Source organism: Somniosus microcephalus, chromosome 12 (assembly GCF_052327205.1).
Source record: "Somniosus microcephalus isolate GS21.2 chromosome 12, FLI_Smic_1.0, whole genome shotgun sequence".
NCBI classification, from domain to species: Eukaryota; Metazoa; Chordata; class Chondrichthyes; order Squaliformes; family Somniosidae; genus Somniosus; species Somniosus microcephalus.
In genome coordinates, this window is record NC_140998.1 from 49,405,797 (window position 1) to 49,428,275 (window position 22,479).

The window sequence follows — 22,479 nt, forward strand, 5'->3', positions numbered from 1 at the left end:
GTGGATGGTGTTGCGTTGTGCTCGGGTGACATGCTGGACTGTCTTGTGAGTGCGGCTGATGAATCTGCTGTTGATGCATCTCCTGACAGCTTGAGCATACATGTCAAGCTTAGGGCAGCGACCCTCCGGAGGGGTCCAATTTGACTCTTTCTTCTTCGGTTGCTGCACTGCGGATCCCTCTGTCTGCTGTTCCGGATCATTGGTTGTCTCATTGGGTTCGCTGCTGACATCTTGGGATTTGTGGAAGAATTCCCGGAGCCTCATCCTCCTGATTCAGCCTCCGATCTTCGGGTAAGCATTCTCCAAGGCGGCCTTCGAGACACACGACAACGCAAAATCGTAGAGCAGAAACTGATAGCCAAGTTCCGCACTCATGAGGACAGCCTCAACTGGGATCTTGGGTTCATGTCACGCTACATGTAACCCCACCTGACGTAGGGTCACCCAGACTCGAGTCGTCGTTGGCTTGTTCTCTCACCTGCAGTGATTTCAAGCAAAAAAAATGTTTTTGTCTTTTTTTTGTTTTTCATACAGACCCCAGCATCTGCAACATTTGACCCCTTGTGACCCCACCTCATTGTTCTTTTATGTAATGTTTTCCTGACTAACCTGTTTGGACACCTTTGATTGCTGTGATTATCTCTCTGCCGAGGTGTGATAAATGGCAGTTAGAAAGATTACCTGTAATCATCTGGCATTATTCCCTGACTATATAAGCTGTGCCTTTATGCATCTCTCCACTTCACCTGACGAAGGAGCAGCGCTCCAAAAGCTTGTGATTTCAAATAAAACTGTTGGACTATAACCTGGTGTTGTGTGACTTCTTACATTTGTAGATGATGTTGCCAAAGGGCATCATGCAAGTGAGGAAGAGAAGAGGTGGATCCTTGGGTGACACCTGAGGTGATGAGAGGAGAAGCCCTTTTTTTTTTTGTGAAGAAAGTGATGACAGTCTTTTTCAAAGGGAGGGGGTCAGTGCCTGAGGTGAGGAAACCATTTGCAAGGAATAAAGAACAGAGATGTTAACATAATTTTTAATGCAGAAAGTTGTTAGAACATGGAATCGGTGGTGAAAGTAGAATCCTTAATAGCCTTTAAAAGCTAAGTGGATAAATATTAAGAAACATTTAAGTGAATGGGGCAAGGGAATGAGACTGAGTGAACAGTGCTGCTCTTATATCAAATTTTGTTTGATTAACAGTTATGTGAAGCACCTTGAGACGTTTTACTATGTTAAAAGCACTATATAAATGCACATTGTTGCTGTTATGTTACTGAGTAGCATATATTGCCCCATTTATAGCACTGCCAGCTTTACTATTCTAAAAACATCTTGGATACTTTAGGAGAATGACGTCAAATCATTAACATTTTAGATACATACAGTATCAGGAAAGTGGGATGGCATTTAATAATTTAGAGGATAACAGCAACTGCCATAAATAACTGAAAAACACTAATTTAAACTTTGTAGCTCATTCATATTGGTTTGTTTTGTCAGCATTTAGCACTGCGAGAAAAATAGGAGTGTACTGGACAGCGATGGGGCGGGTGGGGGGGGGGGGGTGTCCCATATAGGATGAACTACATTTACTGGAAATAGCACAACTGCAGCACAAACAGGATATGACATCCGCATTGTAAGGAAAGGTTAGAAAATAGGACCAGAATTAGTTTCTAAAAATCAAGAGCACAATTTCAGGAAGCACAGCTGGGACCAAATCAAGCATGTCGCAAGTGCCAATTTATGACATTAAAAAAAATTGATTATATATAATTATTGGAGCTTATGCATACTGTACAATACTACTGTTTGAGAAAACTAAGGATATGCAGCAGGTTCGATGTAAATAATATGCCGCTGGCTCTCAAAATGTTCAGCTGTGAACTAGCACGAGGAAACATTCGCCCTCCTTTGCATTTTATAAAACAAATGCACTACATCCTTTATTAGAATGCCACTGGTCTGATAATATTCACTGCAACACCAAGTACAGTACATTGATGACTGTATCGATGCCGTTTCCTGCTCTCGCCCCGAACTTGACAATTTCATTCACTTTGCCTCCAATTTCCACCCTTCCCTCACCTTCACATGGTCCATCTCTGACTCTTCCCTTCCTCGACTTCTCCATCTCTGGGGATAGGTTATCGACCAATATTCACTACAAGCCCACTGACTCCCACAGCTACCTGGACTACACTTCCTCCCACCCCACTTCCTGTAAGGACTCTATTCCATTCTCCCAGTTTCTCCGTCTCCGCCGTATCTGCTCCGACGATGCCACCTTCCACACCAATGCTTCAGACATGTCTTCCTTTTTCCACAACCGAGGATTCCCCTCTACCGTGGTTGACACGGCCCTCGGCCGTGTCAGTTCTATCTCCCGCACTTCTGCCCTCACCCCTGCCCCTCCCTCCCGGAACCACGATAGGGTTCCCCTTGTCCTCACCTTTCACCCCACCAGCCTCCACATTCAACGGATCATCCGCCGGCATTTCCGCTACCTCCAAAGTGATCCCACCACCAAACGTATCTTCCCCTCCCCTCCCAGCATTCCGCAGGGACCGCTCCCACCGAGACACCCTAGTCCACTCCTCTATCACCCCAAACAGCCCTTCCCCTTCGCCTGGCACCTTCCCGTGCAAGCGGAGGAGATGTAACACCTGCCCCTATACCTCCCCCCTTCCCACTGTCCAGGGCCCCAAACACCCCTTCCAGGTGAAACAGCGATTTACTTGTACTTCTTGCAATCTAGTATACTGTATTCGCTGCTCACGATGCGGTCTCCTCTACATTGGGGAGACCAAACGCAGATTGGGTGACCGCTTTGCGGAACACCTCCGTTCAGTCCGTAAGGGTGACCCCGAGCTTCCGGTCGCCTGTCATTTTAATTCACCGCTCCATTCCCACTCGGACCTCACCGTCCTTGGCCTCTTGTATTGTTCCACGGAAGCTCAACGTAAACTCGAGGAACAGCACCTCATCTTCCGATTAGGCACTCTGCAGCCTTCCGGACTCAATATCGAGTTCAACAATTTCAGATCATAAGCTCGGCCCCCATTTCATTTTTTCTTGTAATTTTTCCACTCCTTTCCCCCCCCCCCCCCTTTCCTTTTGTTTCTCTCTCACACCTGGCAGCTATCTTTTGCCCTGCCAGTACACTACACCTAATCTCAGCCTATTACCATCTCGTCTAGCTTCTAATCTCTTTTACTTCTTTTGTTTCTTTTATTCTTTTGTCCGATCACAGCCCTGCCTTCGATCTTGTTTCTTTTCTTTCCAGTTTTGAAGAAGGGTTCGACCCGAAACGTCAACTCAAATTTCTTTCCACGGATGTTGCGTGACCTGCTGAGTTTTTCCAGCATTTTCTGTTGTTATTTCGGATTTCCAACATCTGCAGTATTTTGCTATTTTACCAAGTACAGTATATTTCATTTTGTCTTTTCGATTTTTTTTAATTTGAAACGTTTACTCGGAACAAAAGTTGAAGCTCAGACACAAAATATTCAGAACTTTGAAAATGGCTAGTCTCATGGGTCTGGATAAATTAGATTCCCTTTCGTTAAATATTTAACAGAAATGTGCTGATGTCTGCATACTAAAGTCAGGGGATTGTTACAAAGCACATGAACAGGTACATTGATTCAAATAACTGAATTTGAACTTACGCACTAAGAATTATGGTCATTTATTTAAGATTAAATTGAACATTTCTTTGAAAAATAAACTAAAATAAACCACACCACACAAATAGACAACACTACTGCCCAATACAACTTGCATCAGCCAACTGTAATGCAGTACATTACTAGTTGATAATAAACACGAAAATTAACTCTGAATTTAGTAAATGACGAATACTACAATTTTCTATGATGTTTTCAATTAACTTATTTCTGAAGGAACAAGACACTTCCAAAGATATTCTAGATGTGATCACAATTTTCAGCATTTTACAAGTTTTGCGAGATACAATTGCTTTTAAATCATTTTCCTCGGTATAATACTTATATTATGAAAACTGGTTTGTATTCCAGCAACAAAACCATCAGATTTATATTGCACATAAATTGATAAATAATGGAAGACTGAAAAGGAAACTGCATGTAGTCACAAAAAATATTTGGTTTGATCTATGTAGGCATTCTGAGATGAGTAACACATCTGCTGTGCTGATCCAGTCACATGAAGTTGGGAGTACTTTCCTGCTCTCTGATTGTGTGATTTATCACATACGGCATTTATAAATCATGGTCAATGCCAATCAGCTAGGGACCAATTAAATTTTATCCTAATGCCATATGTCAAGTTACAGCAACTTATCCCATGATTCCATCCTTCCTTTTTATATTCAGTAAACTCTCAACATTATTGATTGTTGACCAACTGAAAATAAGACTGAATTTACTGAACTATTTCTTTAAAAAACACATGTAGTAAGTCTCGACCAAAATGATTTGACTTTCTTTTGGAGGGGGTTGAAGGGTTCCCACATCTACATAGTCCACATTCATTGCTTTGCACAAACCTTATTTTGAAACGCCAAATGGTTTTTAATTACTCCAGAATTTTCTTCCATAAATGCTAATAAAGTTCCCAATGGACTGCCAGTGGAAGGAAATAGCTACAAGAAACTATCACAATAGCACCGGGGGAAGAACATTTCGTGAAATAGAATCTGGCCCATGGACCTATTTTGTCAAGTCAGCCTTTAAATTAAGCAAACACTATTAATATTCACAGCATTCACAGAGCATGGATCGGTAACTTTGTTGCCTTGTCTTGTACTCAATTTCCAGTTATACCAAACAAATTAGGTCAACCGTGAAGGGAAATATTATGACATATACACACTGCTCATTTTGCAGTAAACTTCTCCCACTCTTTTGCACACCAGTTTGTTCCCACTCCTAAAGGCAGTGGCAGCTTCCTGGTGTATGGTTCCATGGGTGCCAATTACCCTTCGATACCTTGTTCTCCATGTATGAGTTTGGACTGCGAATGTCAGTAGGTTATTTGACCCTCGGCATCATCACAGCCAAAGTTGATCGTATCCTCGCTCGACATTCACACATGCAATCCCAGGAACAGGAATCCTAGCTGATTTTTTTCTTCCCGAACCCTGGGACGATGATGCCAATTGTAGCAGTGTGCTACTGCCTTGGCTGAATCAGCACTGACTATAGATTTAACATTGGACTATTCTGGTCTGCATTGTTCAGCTACTCATTGGATGGAATTGCTGTCCCAGAGCAGAACATTTCTATGATGTTGTCTATAGAAGTAGTGCTAAAATGTTGTTTTGGGATTTTGCACTCAATCTTGAGTTAGTGTATTTGTACAGTAGTGAGAAGCGAGCTATAGCACATTTACAGTAGAATCTGAACTGTTACTTTGTCCTGACATTATTACATTGACTTCCAGCAGTAGAATGAGTAATTGATTGGCTAACCCAGTTTTGAAGACATTTAACCATACTACTTTCATAATAGCAGTAGTGAGTTGCTGTAAAATATGTCAAAATGCAGCTTTTGTCTTACCATACCATTTAAACAGTAGTCTTCGAAAAGAATATATGTTGGCTGTGTAAATGAAATGTTTCATTTTCACCGAAGCAGTGATTTACTATAGTTGTTGGTTTTTAACCAATTGAGATTATACTATAAACAGCATGCTTCATACTAATGGAATGCAAATTTAATGTTTACACTCCAAAGGGAATAAAATAGGAAACCAGCTACTCCTCACAAATTTTACACGCAACATCTGTAGAACAAGAAATGTATGCTGCACCTAAAGCTGGATACCCTTCTACTTACACACCAGTCACTACAACAGTTTATGGGAGCTCTGCATTTTACATATTGTAAATTGGAGCACTTAATAGTTACATTAGTGTGAAACATATATAACCTAAAATGCAACAGGAAAACCCAGAAACCAAAGGCCAACAGCCTTACAGCATTGCTTTAACAGGCAGAGGACTTTAAACACATGAAACTAGTCAGTAAAATAAAATCACAGATTAATTCCATCCTAATCACATAGCACACAAGTGGAAGCTTGCCATAGGGTAACTCCTATAACATTCCCACCAGCAAACAGTAACAGAAAACATTTCCATAAAAGAATAACTTGTTCTGTAGTATGTTCCAAGCAGTAATGAATCGCAGGGTTAATAAGACAATGATAAACCACTTGATGCATTACAGCTTTGTACAATGTGTTGTGTGCTATCCTACACGGTGTTGTGTATTATCCTCCATACATGGGCCATCTTAGACAGGAATAATCATGCCCACCTATTTCTCTTAATAATGAAAAAAAATCCAAGCTTTTTTTTCCAATTTAAGGATCTACAGTCCATTTGTACAGATACCAGTTAAAAATAAAGTTATATGCAAGGTCAAATCAGAAACTACAACAGTAGTTGTCCCACCCAATAAAATATGTCCTTTCAAGAACAAAAGCTTATTGTGTTTAGCACCGAACCCAAACCTTGATCAGCACATCCTGTATCTTTTGCTTTGCTCAAATTAGACACATGTACAGGGGCATGGCTAAACTAAAAGTTTGATTTCCACTTTAAAAAAAACATATAGCTCACACAATTGCCAGCTTCACAGCCATTTAGCCATGGGTTTGTGTCCCAAGGCTTATCTTTCAGATGTGCCAGCAATGCCATAATTTGGAGTGTGTTTGGAGAGTTCACAGAGCCTAAGTTATCTCACTTCAGCAGCACACTTCATATCAGTAGAGGAGGAGGAGCTTTTGGCTCAGCAACTGGAGGCAGCATCTTATCGCTGTAGAGTTCTCCATCTTAGGGAGGAGGTTGCTGGCACACTCGCAGTCCTGCTGAATACTGCTGACTAATGAAGGAGCAACAGAGTTAGCAGCACCCATAGGGTAATCTACAGCTCAAAATTGCAGTCCTTCTGACTGGACAGATTTGAGAAAATACAGGTTAAAATGGGAACAGTAGGTGCACTACAATTTGCTGAAGTGCCCCCAAGTTAAGAAAGAGAATATCACCCTGCTCCTGATTAGTATCTAGATACCCCTGTTACAAGTGGGTGCTATGGGAATGTCAGGCTTGGCTTTGATGTCCTCCACAGTCAAATACCCACCGACACTCACCGTCAAGACTCACACATGAAGAAGGATCATTTGAAGATGGCACAGAGAGCAAGAGGCATATTGGGACTTGCAACTATACTCTAGCAAGGGAGTCAACATCTTCAGAATAGAGAGGTTGGAAAAAAGATACAAAAATTGAGTTAAAAGTAATTGCAGGCAGCGAGTTTTAATAACTTCTGAAAATTCACTAAATTGACACACAAAAGACATTGGCAATCAGAGTAACAAAGTAGGTTACCAGTGCCTTAAGAACTTAAAAAAAAAAAACTATCTCCAAACTACTGCTGGTAGATTTTTGTGAAATATAGCATTGGGGTTCAACCCAGTCAATTGGCTCTGAGATGAACAATCTACTGAACTATTCTTTTTTTTTTTAAATATGGGTGAGGGAATAAAACTCCTTGTAACACTATGCTAACAGAGAACTATGCTGAGTTGTTATAAACTGATTTTAAAAAATTATCTGCTGAAGCAATAGTGCCTTTGTTCCCCTCGAAATCTGCCAGATAGGGCCACCAGAATTAGTCCACCAAAGTTAGTCCAGTAAGAAACAAAGAACTTCACAACCTCAGGGCGTCCCAAAGCGCTCTATAGCCAAAGAGTACTTCTGAAATGTAGAGAAGCGCGACGGCCAATTTGTGCACAGCAAGGTCCCACAAATAGCAATGAGACAGTGACCAGATAATCTTGGTTTTTGTTAAGCGATTTTGGTTGAGGGATAAATATTGGCCAGGACATAGAGAGAACTACCCCCGCTCTTCTTCAAATAGTGCCACGGGATCATTTACGTCAATTTAGGAGAGATCACTTTTGCTTTAACCTCTCATTCAAATGGTGGCACCTCTGACAGTGCAGCACTCAGTCAGTATTGCGCTGAAGTGTCAGCCTAGATTAAGTTCTCAAATCTCTGGAGTGGGACTTAAACCCATGACCTTCTGATTCAGAGGTGAGAACGCTACCACTGAACCAATCTCGTTAAGGTCTACCCATTATTTATGGCAGGAGCTGAACTTCATAATTGTTATTTATTACCATTGACATTCTGCAGTAAAAAATATTCTGGGGAATAAATGTCACTATGAAAAATTATGCTAGTTACATTAACTTCTTTAACAAGGTTATATGGTTAGAATCCTCTCATATGTTCAAAGAATAAAAATATAATTAAAAAAGGGAATGTTAGAAATGCCCAGTAGGTCTGTCAGCATCTGCAATGCGAAGAAGGGCTAACATTTTGTATTTGGATCTTTGATCAGAACTGGAAACTGGGAAATGAGTGAAGAAAACAAAAAGGGAGGAGAGAACAAGTCGTAAATGTGTATTCAGTTATGGTGACTACTTTATCACTGAGATGTTAACAACAACTTGTATTTATATAGCGCCTTTAACATAGTAAAATGTTCCAAGGCACTTCACAGGAGTGTTCTAAAACAAAATTTGACACCGAACCACATAAGGAGAAATTAGGGCAGATGACCAAAAGTTTGGTCAAAGAGGTAGGTTTTAAGGAGTGTCTTAAAGGAGGAAAGAGAGGTAGAGAGGAGGAGAGGTTTAGGCAGGGAATTCCAGAGCTTAGGGCCTCGGCAGCTGAAGGCACAGCCACCAAAGGTTGAGCAATTAAAATCAGGGATGCTCAAGAGGCCAGAATTAGAGGAGCGCAGATATCTCAGGGGGGGGGGGGGGTTGTGGGGCCGGAAGAGATGACAGAGATAGGGAGGGGTGAGGTCACGGAGGGATTTGTAAACAAAGAGAAATTTAAAATTGAAGCGTTGCTTAGCCAGGAGCCAATGTAGGTGATGGGTGACCGGGACTTGGTGCAAGTTAGGACACGGGCAGCCACGTTTTGGATGACCTCAAGCTTATGTAGGGCAGAACATGGGAGCTCAGCCAGGAGAGCAGTGGAATAGTCAATTCTAGAGGTAACAAAGGTATGGATGAGGGTTTCAGCAGCAGATGAGCAGAGGCAGGTTCAGCCTTGGCAGATGCTAGTGAGAGGGATGGAATTGTTGGCTAGGGAACGGAGTTTGTGGCGGGGACCGAAGACAATGGCTTCAGTCTTCCCAATATTCAGTACTGGATGTCGGATGAGCAGTCTGACAATTTAGAGACAGTGGAGGGGTCGAGAGACGTGGTAGTGAGGTAGAGCTGGGTGTCATCAGCATACATGTGGAAACTGACACTGTGTTTTCGAATGATGTCGCCGAGGGGCAGCATGTGGATGAGTAATAGGAGGGGGTCAAGGATAGATCCTTGAGGGGAACACCAGAGGTAACGATGCAGGAGCACAAGGAGGGAATGGGTTTAATAGCCTTTTTTGTTTTAACAGCTGGGAAAAAAGTGTTGGATAATATAGTCGACTCTTAATAATTTGAAGTATTTTTCCATTGAACAAATTTAAATTACTCAGTGCTTCAAATTAAGCACAAACAGGACATAGAAAATTAACAATTTAGTACCAAAAATATTTAATTTATCAGATGTGTTGAATTAAGAGCAGTAGATTCTATAAAGGTCATCACAATCAAGCAGTAGAAAGAGAAAAGTGAAGAGTAATGTAAATAAAATATTGGTTCAGAATCAATTGACATTCTTAGAAAATCTAATGGTAGGCTCTAGTTCTGTTCCTTAAATCAATGTTCATGAGCTTCAGATGCTGCAGTTCATTTACAACAGGAGTCTCATATAATGGCAAATAAATATACGTAAAAGATCCCATACTGTTTAACTTGGTAATGTGCATCTGTGCACATCGCATGCCTGTAGTGTCACATACAAGCTCTTGGGTTGAAACTTGGGTGAAGGGGGCGAGAGAAGAGCCCAGAACTGGATCCAGTGAATGTACAGTATGCAACTCATTGAGCCACATGAGCAACTTTCAGGAGTTTCTTTTTTGTGTGTGCTGCGGAAACTGCCGCTTCGCTTTGCTGCATGCTCGGATTCCTTTACTCTGAGCTCACTTTATTTACAGGGCAAAGAAAACTGCGCCAATTCCACCGAAAGTCTGGCCAGTCAGCCTGACTGATGTAGTGTGCGGCCATCACCCGGCCCCTGAGGAGCGAAGCCTTCACACACTCAGCGAGTCCCCAAATCCGCCCTCACTCGCCTTGAACTCCCCACCCCGGGCTGGGGTTGACCCACACCCATCAAACGCTGCTGCCCCGCCGATACCCCCGTGAAAACAAGCTCGGCCTAAAAGAAAAGTACCACATCCACCAGGCGGGTTCAGGCTGAGCCGAGTCAGTGCAGCCGGCCCGGGAAGGGAGGGAGAGAAAGGCCCCCCCACACACCCAGCCTGACCCGGCTCGGCTCTCTCATCCCTCTCCTCACCTGCGTAGTGGTCGAAGACGGTCGGCACATACTCCTCGGGGAAAGCGTCGTTGGCGTAACTCATGAGCAGGCAGGTCTTGCCCACCGCGCCGTCCCCGACCACCACGCACTTCAGCATGTCCCTGTGTTGTTGCTGCTGGTGGTGGGGTGGCGGCGGCTGCTGCTCTTTCCCAGCCCCCGGCATCGTCCTCAGCGCCGGCCGCTCGCCATTCGAGGAGCCGTGGGACGGCCGCTGACTGTCCGTCCGTCAGTCAGTCACTCGGTCCCTGCCGCCTCTCCAAGCCCGCGCTCCCTCTCCAGCCTCAGGAAATGAGTTTCCCGGTAAATCCAAATTAGGAGATGTGCAAAGCAGCAAGCTAATACAATGGGAGCTCTATGTGTGTCACGGAACTGCGCCAGGATCTTTTAGCTAAATCCCAAGAGCGTCTGTTTCCTTCCAAAAATTTTTTTTTCAATAACAAGCTGCATACGCGATACTCAACCCCAGTCTCTCTCATTTATTATTATTTTTTAAAAAACACAACAATTTCAACCTTCCGTGCGTCCTAAATCAGGATTTGTATTCGTTGACGCTGGAATGCGGCCTTTCTCTACATTTAGAGAAAGTTGGTGAAATCTGATAGTTCACAGCAGGGGGGGGCAAATAAAGTCTGGAGTTTGGGAAGATTGTAAAGCAACACGCAATTCTGTAATTTAGACCCCCATGAGATTTATGAGCGTGACTTAATTAAAAATCTGATTCGATCAAAAAAGTTTTTTTAACAATATATGAGTTGGAACACGAAAAGTTGTGTCAATCTTTTGTCAGTTTTATTGATAATGTACTAGTTAAGATGTTAATTAAACGATTTATTTGGATGTATATTACGACCACAACGGTATCCAGTTACCCTTGTGGGGTTTATGGCCTCCAAACACCAAAATATTGTGTTGGAAAATTATGAAATATGAGCTTCTTTGTTAATGATCGGTGACTTGTATATAGTGCAAAAGGACAATTTTATACATTGTATACTCAAATTTAGTGTCGCATTACACTTTTGGATACACTGTTGTATATTTTTGGTACCTTAACTGCCATGGGGACCTACATGCATTTGTTAATAAATATCGTACATTAATTAGAAACAAACTTCTTATTTGGCCTCTGTATATAAAAAAAACATTTTGTAAGTCTCTTGAGCCAAGACCTGGTAGTATAACATGCTTAGAAAGTTAGTCTTTCTAAAACAGTGCAGTCTAAAACTGGAGTTGTAACATACATCAAAGCAGTGTTGCAAGTTTCCGTTTTAGATTTTTTTTAGGCAGTAATAATGGTGAATTGCTTGAGAGTCACGCATGAATATATATATATACTTATGATTAAACCATTAAAAATGAATTATTTGTTTGCTCGATTTCAAAGGATTCGTTGTCATCTCTCATACATGTCTCTCTCAGATCTCATACATAGATTATTAGATTTGGTTCTGTTACACTATGTGATTCTTTACAAAGAAAAAACCCATTGAAAATGGTTCAGTGTCTGTTTTCCGGACTGCTGTTTCCTGTGATACTGTATTCAATGGCAGTAGAACTTTCTTTGATGTGTAAATATTTATCTTAAGAGTAGAATTGACAGACACAAAATATGGAATCCTTAAAGGATCAGCCCCCGTCCCTTTTTTGCTGGCTAAAAACAAAACTTGTAAAAGAAACAGGAAGTTAAACAATATCTTATTTTAACCATGGGAAAGTGTGTCGAAATCAAATAATTAAATATGGAACCAGATAGGTTGTTTAAATCTAGATCCTAGAAACAGATTTAGGTGCAAACTTGGTGGTTGGCTTGGTCATATTTCAGCTATTTTCCCAAGGGAATAGGAGCTAAAGTATGTTTGTGGAAGGAGGGGGTTTAACCCCCCCGCCCACCTCCATGTTATGGTAAGCAAATGGATGTCTTGTAGATCACATAGCCAAGTAACTGTAATCTTTGGAGATAGGTATTTCTTTTCTTTTCAAATTAGCTTAAATTCAAAGGGAGCTTGTGTTGCAAAAGAAACAAATTTTGATCACACAGTAGGTATTCGGCTTTAAAAATGTGAAATCATATTTTTGTAATGGGGAGGGAAAGCAGGGTTGTTCAAATCAACAATTATTAAAGACATTTATTGACAATAAAATAATTACTTCTGAAATTATGGAGGAGCATTCGTTCCTAAGATGCTGAAAGTGACTAGATGAAGGTAACGGATCTATCTGATTTAAAAGATTTCCCTCCTTAACATCAACTTGCAAGCATATCATAAAACAGGTTACCTTGGAGTTGGCAGTAATTTAATGGACTATTGGAAAGGAAGATTATGTCTTTCAAACTCAATTGACATAGTGTCAATAGCTCTATAATAAATTATTAATAAACCTTTAAGAGAAATCTGCCTTACCCCCTCAATGTAATATATTGTATTATTTTTGCACCTGCAATCATAAAGCAGCACATTAGGGAAATAAAATCATGGTGTGTGCTTGACACATGCATAATTCTTATATAAATTCTTATTTTTGGAGAAAACAATTGGATTGTTTTGATATGAAAATCAGGTATGATATGTCCTACATTTACTACCCTTTCACCGTGCCCTCATTACTGAAATGTGATATTCTGATTCTCTTACTCATTCTGAATCTGATTTCTTTAGTTAGATACGTATTTTTGGATGGTCTTTCATCCACTGTGAAATGAGTGAAGATTGTTAATTCAAACGTGACTTTGATGTATTAAAAACATTTAAAAGACCAGACCTTCAATTCTTGCAATTTAAAATTTGAATCTTTGTGTTCAAAAGTTAAGAGCAGCGAATATGTTTTTATTAATGTCCTGCTAGTTCTAGTTAAAGACTATTTTTATGGAGGGCCTAATCTTGAGTAGTGGCTCAGACACAATTAGACCTATGTTTTTTCCCCCTTGAATTAGCTAGGATAGATGCATCTCTTACTTGATTGGTGGAAGGTGGCTTTCACAGACCTGCCACAAAGGAACGCCATGGAATTTAAAAAAAAATCTTTCTCATCCTGGTTGTTCCTCTCCCTTCTCAGAATTTCAGCTCCATTAACATTTGGTTAATGCAGGTGGCTATGAATTGAGGCTCAAGGACACACGGAGCAGTAGGGTGGCAGGTGAGGGTGAGTTGGGCCACATGTAGGTCCCAGGTAGTATTACAGGTTATCACTGTTTCAGGTTCACAATACCAAATACTTTTCTATGATAAACATTTACCATTTGAATAAACTTTGGTTTTGATCATGCTTTAGTTTTAAAACTCCTTTGCTATACCTATTTCCTGGTTCAAAACTGCAAATATTTGACCAGCCAAGTCTTGGGTGTCAAAACATAACCTTTTTAATAGAAACATAGAAACATAGAAGATAGGAGCAGGAGTAGGCCATTCGGCCCCCCGAGCTTACTCCGCCATTCAATGAGATCATGGCTGATCATCCAAACTCAGTACCCTGTCCCTGCCCTTTCCCCATATCCCTTGATCCCCTTTGCCTTAAGAAATATATTTAACTCCTTCTTGAATACATTTAATGAATTGGCTTCAACTGCCTTCTGTGGTAGAGAATTCCACAGGTTCACCACTCTCTGGGTGAAGAAATTCCTCCTCATCTCTGTCCTAAATGGCTTACCCCTTATCCTTAGACTGTGACCCCTGGTTCTGGACTCCCCGCCATCAGGAACATCCTTCCTGCATCTAGTCTGTCTAGCCCTTTTAGAATTTTATAAGTTTCAATGCGATCCCCTCTCATTCTTGTAAACTCCAGCGAGTATAAGCCCAATCAACCCAATCTCTCCTCATACGTCATTCCTGTCATCCCAGGTATCAGTCTGGTGAATCTTCGCTGCACTCCCTCCATGGCAAGAACATCCTTCCTCAGATAAGGCGACCAAAACTGCACACAATACTCAAGGTGTGGTCTCACCAAGGCCCTGTACAATTGCAGCAACGCATCCTTGTTCCTGCACTCGAACCCTCTTGCTACGAAGGCCAACATACCATTTGCCTTCTTAACTGCCTGCTGCACCTGCATGCTTACCTTCAGCGACTGGTGCACAAGGACACCCAGGTCTCGTTGCACTTCCCCTTCTCCCAATCTATTGCCATTCAGACAATAATCAGCCTTCCTGTTGAAGCTTTGTCAAATGATTTTGTGCATTAGTTATAAGGTTAAAAATTACAAATTTTTGTACTAAGTAATTTTTCAGAAATCTGTAGATAAAACCCCAAAATAAACCACTTAATGATGTTTGATTTCATAATCCACAACCTTGAAGTTGATTATGCCCATGAGAGATCAGTGCTGTGTTCTCAAAATGATCCAGAGGACAACTTTGCTTCTGCTGCTACAGCTATAATGAACTAGGTGACAAGCTAGGTCAACTACTGCGAAAGGCACCAATAAGACCTAAGGCCAAAACCTGTGCAGGAGTACAGAAGAAGTAACCAGACTTTCATTGGGGGTAATTTTGACTTTGTCTGATAGTGTAAAATGCATGATAGTGAATTGACAGCACGTTTTACATCTCTCCTAATTTTTATTTCTATGGAATAGGCATAGGGCTATCAGGAATTGTGCCCCATAATTATTCCCTAAGATCTCATGCCTGAAGGAGATAATCTTTTGATCCAATTTGTAGTAGAGCCTAGGGAACCACTTTTTCTGGATGCTCTTCAACAATCATTTAGAAGATAATTCATATAAAAATCAAATGCATGCACTTTACAAAGATGAAGTCACACCACAAGGCTAATTTATCTAGCACATCAGTTGACTCATAAAGAGAAGTAGCACTTAATAAAACAGATTTAATGTGAACATATGCCAAAACTAGCAGTAGTTCTTGCTGAACAGAATCATTTTATTTACACAGAAGGAATATTGGTAAGAACTCCCACCATTATTAGATGGATAGAAGATAGATAGATTGAAAGGATACATTATCCTTCCTTTGTTTAATCTATGTAAGTGTCCCAACACCTCATTGATAATTGGTGTCTTAAGAACCTGGGATCAATGTTCTTTAGCATGATAATCTTCAGACACTGATACATACATGTACTGTATAGCAATTTGCAACAAGGAAGAGTGTTGTTCAGTAGAAGGGGAGCTAAAGTGCTGGACCAAAATTTAGGGGGAGAAATTCTGTATTGCCCCATTTGGGGGCGGTAACTTTGAAAGCTGGGAAACTTAGTGCCAGGCACTAATGATCCCCAGCTTTTAAAAAATTGGGTTTTAGCGCTCCAGGAAGGAAGTGGCGCACTAAATCAAGCGCTCCACTTCCTTCCTGGAGTGCTAAAGCAAGAAGGCGGGGCAGGCCGTGCAGCACTGCCACGTTCCGAGGCTCCTTCCCTCCCTAAAAGGGAAGGGCCATCCCTGCAGGCTCTGCATTGGGATCAGTCAGCTGGTCCCCGACGGCGGCCGCGATCTGGCCTGATCAGCCCCATGCACTCCAGCAGAGTGCCGGGCTGATCGATAGTGGCCCAGGAGAAGGACAAAAAAATTAAACAAAAACATTTCAGAAATGTAGGTACTTACCTTGGCAACCTCTCCTTTAACTTTCACCCCGAAGTGCCCGGCCTCCTGAGCAACGCCTCCTGCAGCTGTCAGTGTCATCGCCCGGCGATGCTGCAGGGGGCGGAACTGAAGATCGGGTCCAGGGCGTGTAAGGGGTTTTCCTTGAGAGATTTCCCTGAGGTTTCTCTCTCTAGAGGCCTCTCTCACTTGCACAGTAAAACATTGAGTGGTTCGACCCACTCGCCCCTTAGATTCTGTACTCTGGACTTAGGTGCAGGAACTACAATGTAGAGAAAACTCTTGTAGACCAAGTTTGATGAAACAAAATGAAATTTTATTGCATAAGGAAAATTATCAAATCAAATGCAAGCAGATAAGAGAGTACATGGGAGGGAAAAACACACAAACAAATCATAACGACACAATACTAACTAAGGCAAATATAGGCATCTTATACTCTACAAAGATCATCATGAAATAAGGAAACACACGGAACATCGAGGGACAACAACTCATGTTAATTGTACCCTTAAATCCACCCCCTTATTAAAACCTATCTAGATCTGATTGTGAAGGGCCAGAAACATGCTCACCAATCCCACTAGGAAGTGCAAGGTTTTGAAATCGAGTCTGTGTTTGGTCCTTTCAGGCATTTCGTCTCCACGTGGATTGTGGAGCCCCTGCGAGCTGCGCCACACCTCTCTCCTGAGGTGGGGGTCGGGGGCGGCTGGACACCGGCGGGCCTGGATGTCGGCGGGGTCGAGGATTGTCGGCTCGACCCTGGTTAGAGGAGCCTTGGGCTGGCTCCCATCACTTCTTCCGTTTCTTTTTATCTCTTCTTCCAACCGGGGATGCTGGAAGGTTTCTTCTCTTGGGGTTTTTATTTTTTTGTCTCTTCTCCCAAGTTGGGTCGATGGCCTCTTGTTCCGGCAACGGCCCGGGGATGGTCGATGATCTCCCGATGTGTTTCCCCAGGGCGGGACGCCGGCTTCGAGACGGCCTTCTCGATGTTGGCTTTCTTCTTCCTCCTGCGAGTGCCTGCTTCTTCTTCTGGCTGTGATTCAAACTCTCCTCACAAGCTGCGTGTCTCTTCAAGCTTTCTCTGTCTCCAAGCTTCTTTTCAACTCAGTAACTCTCCAAGCTTGCCCCAACTGCCGAAAAGTCTCTCCAGATATACCTTTCTTCCAGAAACTTCCGTCTCCCGCCCAAAATCAGGTTAGTCTTTGTTTTACTTTTGGCGGGCTGGGAGCACAGCAGGGTAGTTATTATATTTTAAAATGTCTTAAACGGCCGGTAAAGGCCCATCTCTGGTCAGGAATTACCTTCATTGTTTTTAATGTCCTGCTGATCTCGTTATCTAGTCCTGGGTGCTGTTCTCATGAATATGAAATTGTCCCCTTTTGTCTGGGTCAACATTTAGATGGCCTCTGTCTCCAGGCCGATCTTGACTGGATCTGCATCTAAATCATATGCATAGGTGTGGGTCTGGTTTCGTTCTCTCGGAAACGACTTCCAGAACTTGCTGTAGGTTGAATCCACAAAGCTGTCTGAGGTTGCGCAGCAACCATTTTAAAGTGTCCCAATAAGCTGGTCACATGGTATGGTGGCCATTTTGTATGCCCCTTTTTCTGGGCTTCTTTTAAAACAGTCTTTAAAATCATGGCCTCTTCTGCCATTTGACCCTTATTAATACAAAGTCCAATTTTGCAAATCCTACAGGCACTTCCAGGGCGATGCGTGTAGGGGGTGGCGTGTGCCCAGGCAGCTTCACCTCTGACTGTCTCTGAGCGGTTCGAATCGTTCCCACACCCCTGGGTTCTAGACACCGGACTTAGGTACAGGCAGCGATACAGAAAATCGAGTAGACAAGTGGTTTGGTGCAAGAAAACCACAATTTTTATTAAAGGCACAATAACACAATCTTACTGAGAATTACTGATATAGTTACAGGCATAAACAATTACACTTATATGGGAATGGGGAACACACGACACAGCGAGGGAAACAAAAATCCCCTTATCCTTATCCCACCCTCAATACCTAACTAGATTAAGCTACGAGGGGCCAGCAATTCATGCTCACCAATTCAAAACCTGTTGATTTAACTGGTAGTGGGTTTTGAGGTTCACTCTTGTTGTCCTTTGAGGTTCGTCGTCGTCACGTGGTCACGGTGCGGCGATTGAGTTGTTTGTGTGAAGCACCCTCTTTTTCCTCCGTTAACGTCTTCGTTGGGTATTTTGTCGCAATGAGTCTTCTTCTTCGGGCGGTCGCCGACGGTATTACTGCGGTTGGGGTTCGGTTGGCGGTTTTTACCGTTAAGATTTTCCAACCCAAGCTTCGAACACCAGTTTATTCTTAATTGGGCTTTACTGTCCATGCATCAAACGCCAGCTTATAACTAGGCCGTTTGTCTTGATTTCACTATCCATGCTTCGAACGCCAACTTATTCATCAAATGCCAGCTTATAACTAGGCCGTTTGTCCCCCAACGCGTCTTTCCGCTGCCCTTCTCTGCCTTTACCGGTTTTACTGTTTTTCTCATCTCGTCTCGTCTGTTTGTGGCCCCATGTGTCCTGTGCGTCTTTCAATTCAGGTCTCGTTCTCCTCCCGCGTTTGGCCCCGGTGTAGTAATGGGCGCCCTTGGTGTTGAGCGGCGTGGGGAGGGAGAAGAGGGCCAGCCACGAGGCACGAAGCGAGAGCGAGAGGCAGGAGCCCGGAGCAGGAGACAAGCAGCAAGAGCTAAGAGATAAGAAAGCTAAGAGACCGATCACTACTGGTGTGCCTACAATTATACCTGGTTTTTCACCCCTTATCTGCGCGCCAAATCAGGTCAGTCCTTTGTCTAATTTTTGGCAGGCTCATTTAAAATGATTACAGCCATTTACTTTAACGACTTCTGGGGCGGTTGTCTCCTGGTATAATGGCTTCGATATCCTGGCTGTTTGTCATTTATGAAACTTAATCAGGTTTCCTGGCTTGGCAGCTACCTGTGAGCTGTTACTGATTATTTATGCGAAGAGTTGATGGCTTTCAGATTAGAGCCATCCTGGCTTGATCTGTTCCAAGGTGAAGAATGCATATTCATGCATGTTAGGTTTCATTTCAGGGACTGCCTTTTTGCAGGGCCTTGCTTTTAAAATCCTGTCGGTTTTGGTCACGAGGTTACAGAAACTATTTTGGGTACCCTTTTTAATAACTTGTCCATACAGGGTCCCTTTATCCATAACTTTTGGGGAATGTGGGAATTTTGAGAACCCTACATGCGCACGGCACTGACGTCACAATCTCTGGGCAAAGGAGATCGTGGCACAAAGTCTTACCGCCACAATCCTCTCAATGAAGTTTGCGGGAATCATTCATCTCCCGGGCGTTAAGTTGTTAGCACCCTGTTATCGCCCCCGGGGTGCTAACGGGAGGCATTAACCCACCGAATTTCTCCCCCTTATTATTGAAATACTGATTGAAGTTTATGTAGATTTATTTTTTGCTTGCATATGTGTCAAATAACAATAGCATGGTTCCCACTACATGTGTTCTGCCTCAGTTGCCGGGGTTTATGATAAATGGTTATGCACACTAATTAACTGCTACGGTGCTGCTCTATGTTACACTTGTACTTTTTATGCCACAATTAAAACCTGAACAAAAATGTTTATTACAGTGTACATTTTTAAATTACATTGCACACCACTCATTTTTTTAAAAATTATGGTTTGATCAATAAAATTGTATTAATTTATCTACTCTTTCCTATATTAACGATTAAATCACTGCACATTTAAATGCTTCCAATTTCAACAAATGTTTAATTGACTATCCTTAGAAATGAAACCCATCAGCTTTTAAAATTAGTAGATTTTATAGGCTATTCTGACCTCAATGCTGCAGTGCTGTTGCATGAAGCATTTTCACAACAAAGTGTAGAAAGAGTGGTATAGAAACATCTCTATTTTGAACTGACTCAATAAATGGTACATTAGAAATTCTTGATACTAATTTCTAAATGACAAACTTTCAATATTCTGACAAGTGAATCCTTTGTTAAAATAATAATGCTCATAAGTTTAAACACAAGCATGTATTTTATTGAAATGTTTGTGTTGCTCTCCTTGTTCCGAAAAATATGCCATGGAATTAATCCTAGTCACTCAATGCACATCATTACCAGCATTTCACTAAGTTGCTTGTGCTATGCTCCAGTGCTGTGTTCTTGTTATGTGATTGTTTTTTTTTCCCAACTCCTGACATTATCCAACAAAACAATGGCACCACCATTGCAGAGTCCCCCACCATCAACATCCTGGGGGTCACCATTGACCAGAAGCTCACTGGACCATGGGTATCAACACTGCAGCTACAAGATTGGGGAAGAGGCTAGGTTCATGTTAGCAAATGTAATAATTGAAATAATATAATTATGTTACACTTTAGTACAGAATTGTACTCTGAAACATAGAAACATAGAAACGTAGAAGATAGGAGCAGGAGTAGGCTATTCGGCCCCTCGAGCCTGCTCCGCCATTCAATGAGATCATGGCTGATCATCCAAATTCAGTACCCTGTCCCTGCCTTTTCCCCATATCCCTTGATCCCTTTAGCCTTAAGAAATATATCCAACTCCTTCTTGAATATATTTAATGAACTGGCCTCTACCGCACTCTGTGGCAGAGAATTCCACAGGTTCACCACTCTCTGGGTGAAGAAATTCCTCCTCATTTCAGTCCTAAATGGCTTACCCCTTATCCTTAGACTATGGCTCCTGATTCTGGACTCCCCGGCCATCGGAAACATCCTTCCTGCATCTAGTCTGTCCAGGCCTGACAGAATTTTATAGGTTTCAATGAGATCCCCTCTCAATCTTCTAAACTCCAGTGATTATAAGCCCAATCGACACAATCTCTCCTCATACGTCATTCCTGCCATCCCAGGTATCAGCCTCGTGAATCTTCGCTGCACTCCTTCCATGGCAAGAACGTCCTTCCTCAGATAAGGCGACCAAAACTGCACACAATACTCAAGGCCCTGTACAACTGCAGCAAGACATCCTTGTTCCTGTACTCGAACCCTCTTGCTACGAAGGCCAACATACCATTTGCCTTCTTAACCGCCTGCTGCACCTGCATGCTTACCTTCAGCGACTGGTGCACAAGAACACCCAGGTCTCTTTGCACTTGCCCTTCTCCCAATCTATTGCCATTCAAATAATAATCTGCCTTCCTGTTTTTGCCACCAAAGTGGATAACCTCACATTTATCCACATTATAGTGCAATTGCCATGTTTCTGCCCAATCACCCAACCTATCCAAATCGTGCTGGAGTTTCACGACAGCCTCCTCACAGCATACCTTCCCACCCAGCTTTGTGTCGTCTGCAAATTTGGAGATATTACATCCAATTCCCTCGTCCAGATCATTAATATATATTGTGAACAGCTGGGGTCCTAGGACTGATCGTACATCGTAGTTTCCTTTATTTAAATTTAGGATCCTAGTTTCTGAGTCAACTACTTCATTCTCTATCTTAATGAAGAATTCGATCATATTATGATTGCTCCGACCCAAGGGGCCTCGTACAACAAGATTGCTAATTAATCCTTTCTCGTTACATAATACCCAGTCTAAGATTGCCTGATCTCTGGTTGGTTCCTCGACATATTGGTCCAGGAAACCATCCCATAAACACTCCAGGAATTCCTCCTCCACAGCATTGTTACTAATTTGGTTGGCCCAATCTATTTGTAGATTAAAGTCACCCATGATGACTGCTGTGCCCTTATTGCACGCTTCTTTAATTTCCCTTTTAATGCCATCCCCAACCTCCGCCTTACTGTTTGGAGGTCTATATACCACTCCCACTAATGTTTTCTGCCCCTTAGTATTTCTTAATTCTACCCATACAGATTCCACATCATCAGAGCTAATATCCTTCCTTACAATTGTGTTAATCCCTTCTTTAACCAGTAATGCTACCCCACCTCCCTTTCCTTTTTGCCTATCTTTCCTGAATATCGAATACCCCAGCATGTTGAGTTCCCAGCCTTGGCTATCCTTGAGCCATGTTTCCGTAATCCCTACCAAATCATATTCGTTTATCTCTATATGCGCAGCCAATTCATCCACCTTATTACGAATGCTGCTCGCATTAAGACACAAAGCCTTCAGGCTTGTTTTTTTAACGCTCTTAGACCTATTAGAATTATTATTTACTGTGGCCACGTTGGATTTAAACCATTGATTTCTCTGACTGCCACTTTTGTTTTTCTCCTTCCTATCTTTTGCTATTATCCTTGTTTCCCTTTCCTCTGTCTCCCTGCTCAGGTTCCCAACCCCCTGCCATTTTAGTTTACACCCTCTCCCAGAGCACTAGCAAACACTCCCCCTAGGACATCAGTTCCAGCCCTGCCCAGGTGCAAACCGTCCGGTTTGAACTGGTCCCACCTCCCCCAGAACCGGTTCCAA

At 42.3% G+C, this 22,479-nt stretch overlaps 1 protein-coding gene across 3 annotated transcripts in view; it reads right to left on the minus strand.

The window, feature by feature from the left end:
* Positions 1 to 10,893, minus strand: part of rhoj (ras homolog family member J) — a 74,320-nt gene extending 63,427 nt beyond the window's left edge. For 2 of the 3 annotated variants that reach the window (XR_015080180.1, XM_086002821.1), the window contains exon 1: positions 10,469 to 10,888. Coding sequence is in view for 2 of the 3 variants with exons in the window: in XM_086002821.1 (XP_085858947.1) it covers positions 10,469 to 10,652 (184 nt within the window). In the remaining variant the exon portion in view is untranslated. Of the gene's footprint in view, positions 1 to 10,468 lie in introns of all 3 variants that reach the window. The other variant, XM_086002822.1, reaches the window with a different exon arrangement.
* Between the last annotated feature and the right edge of the window lie 11,586 nt (positions 10,894 to 22,479).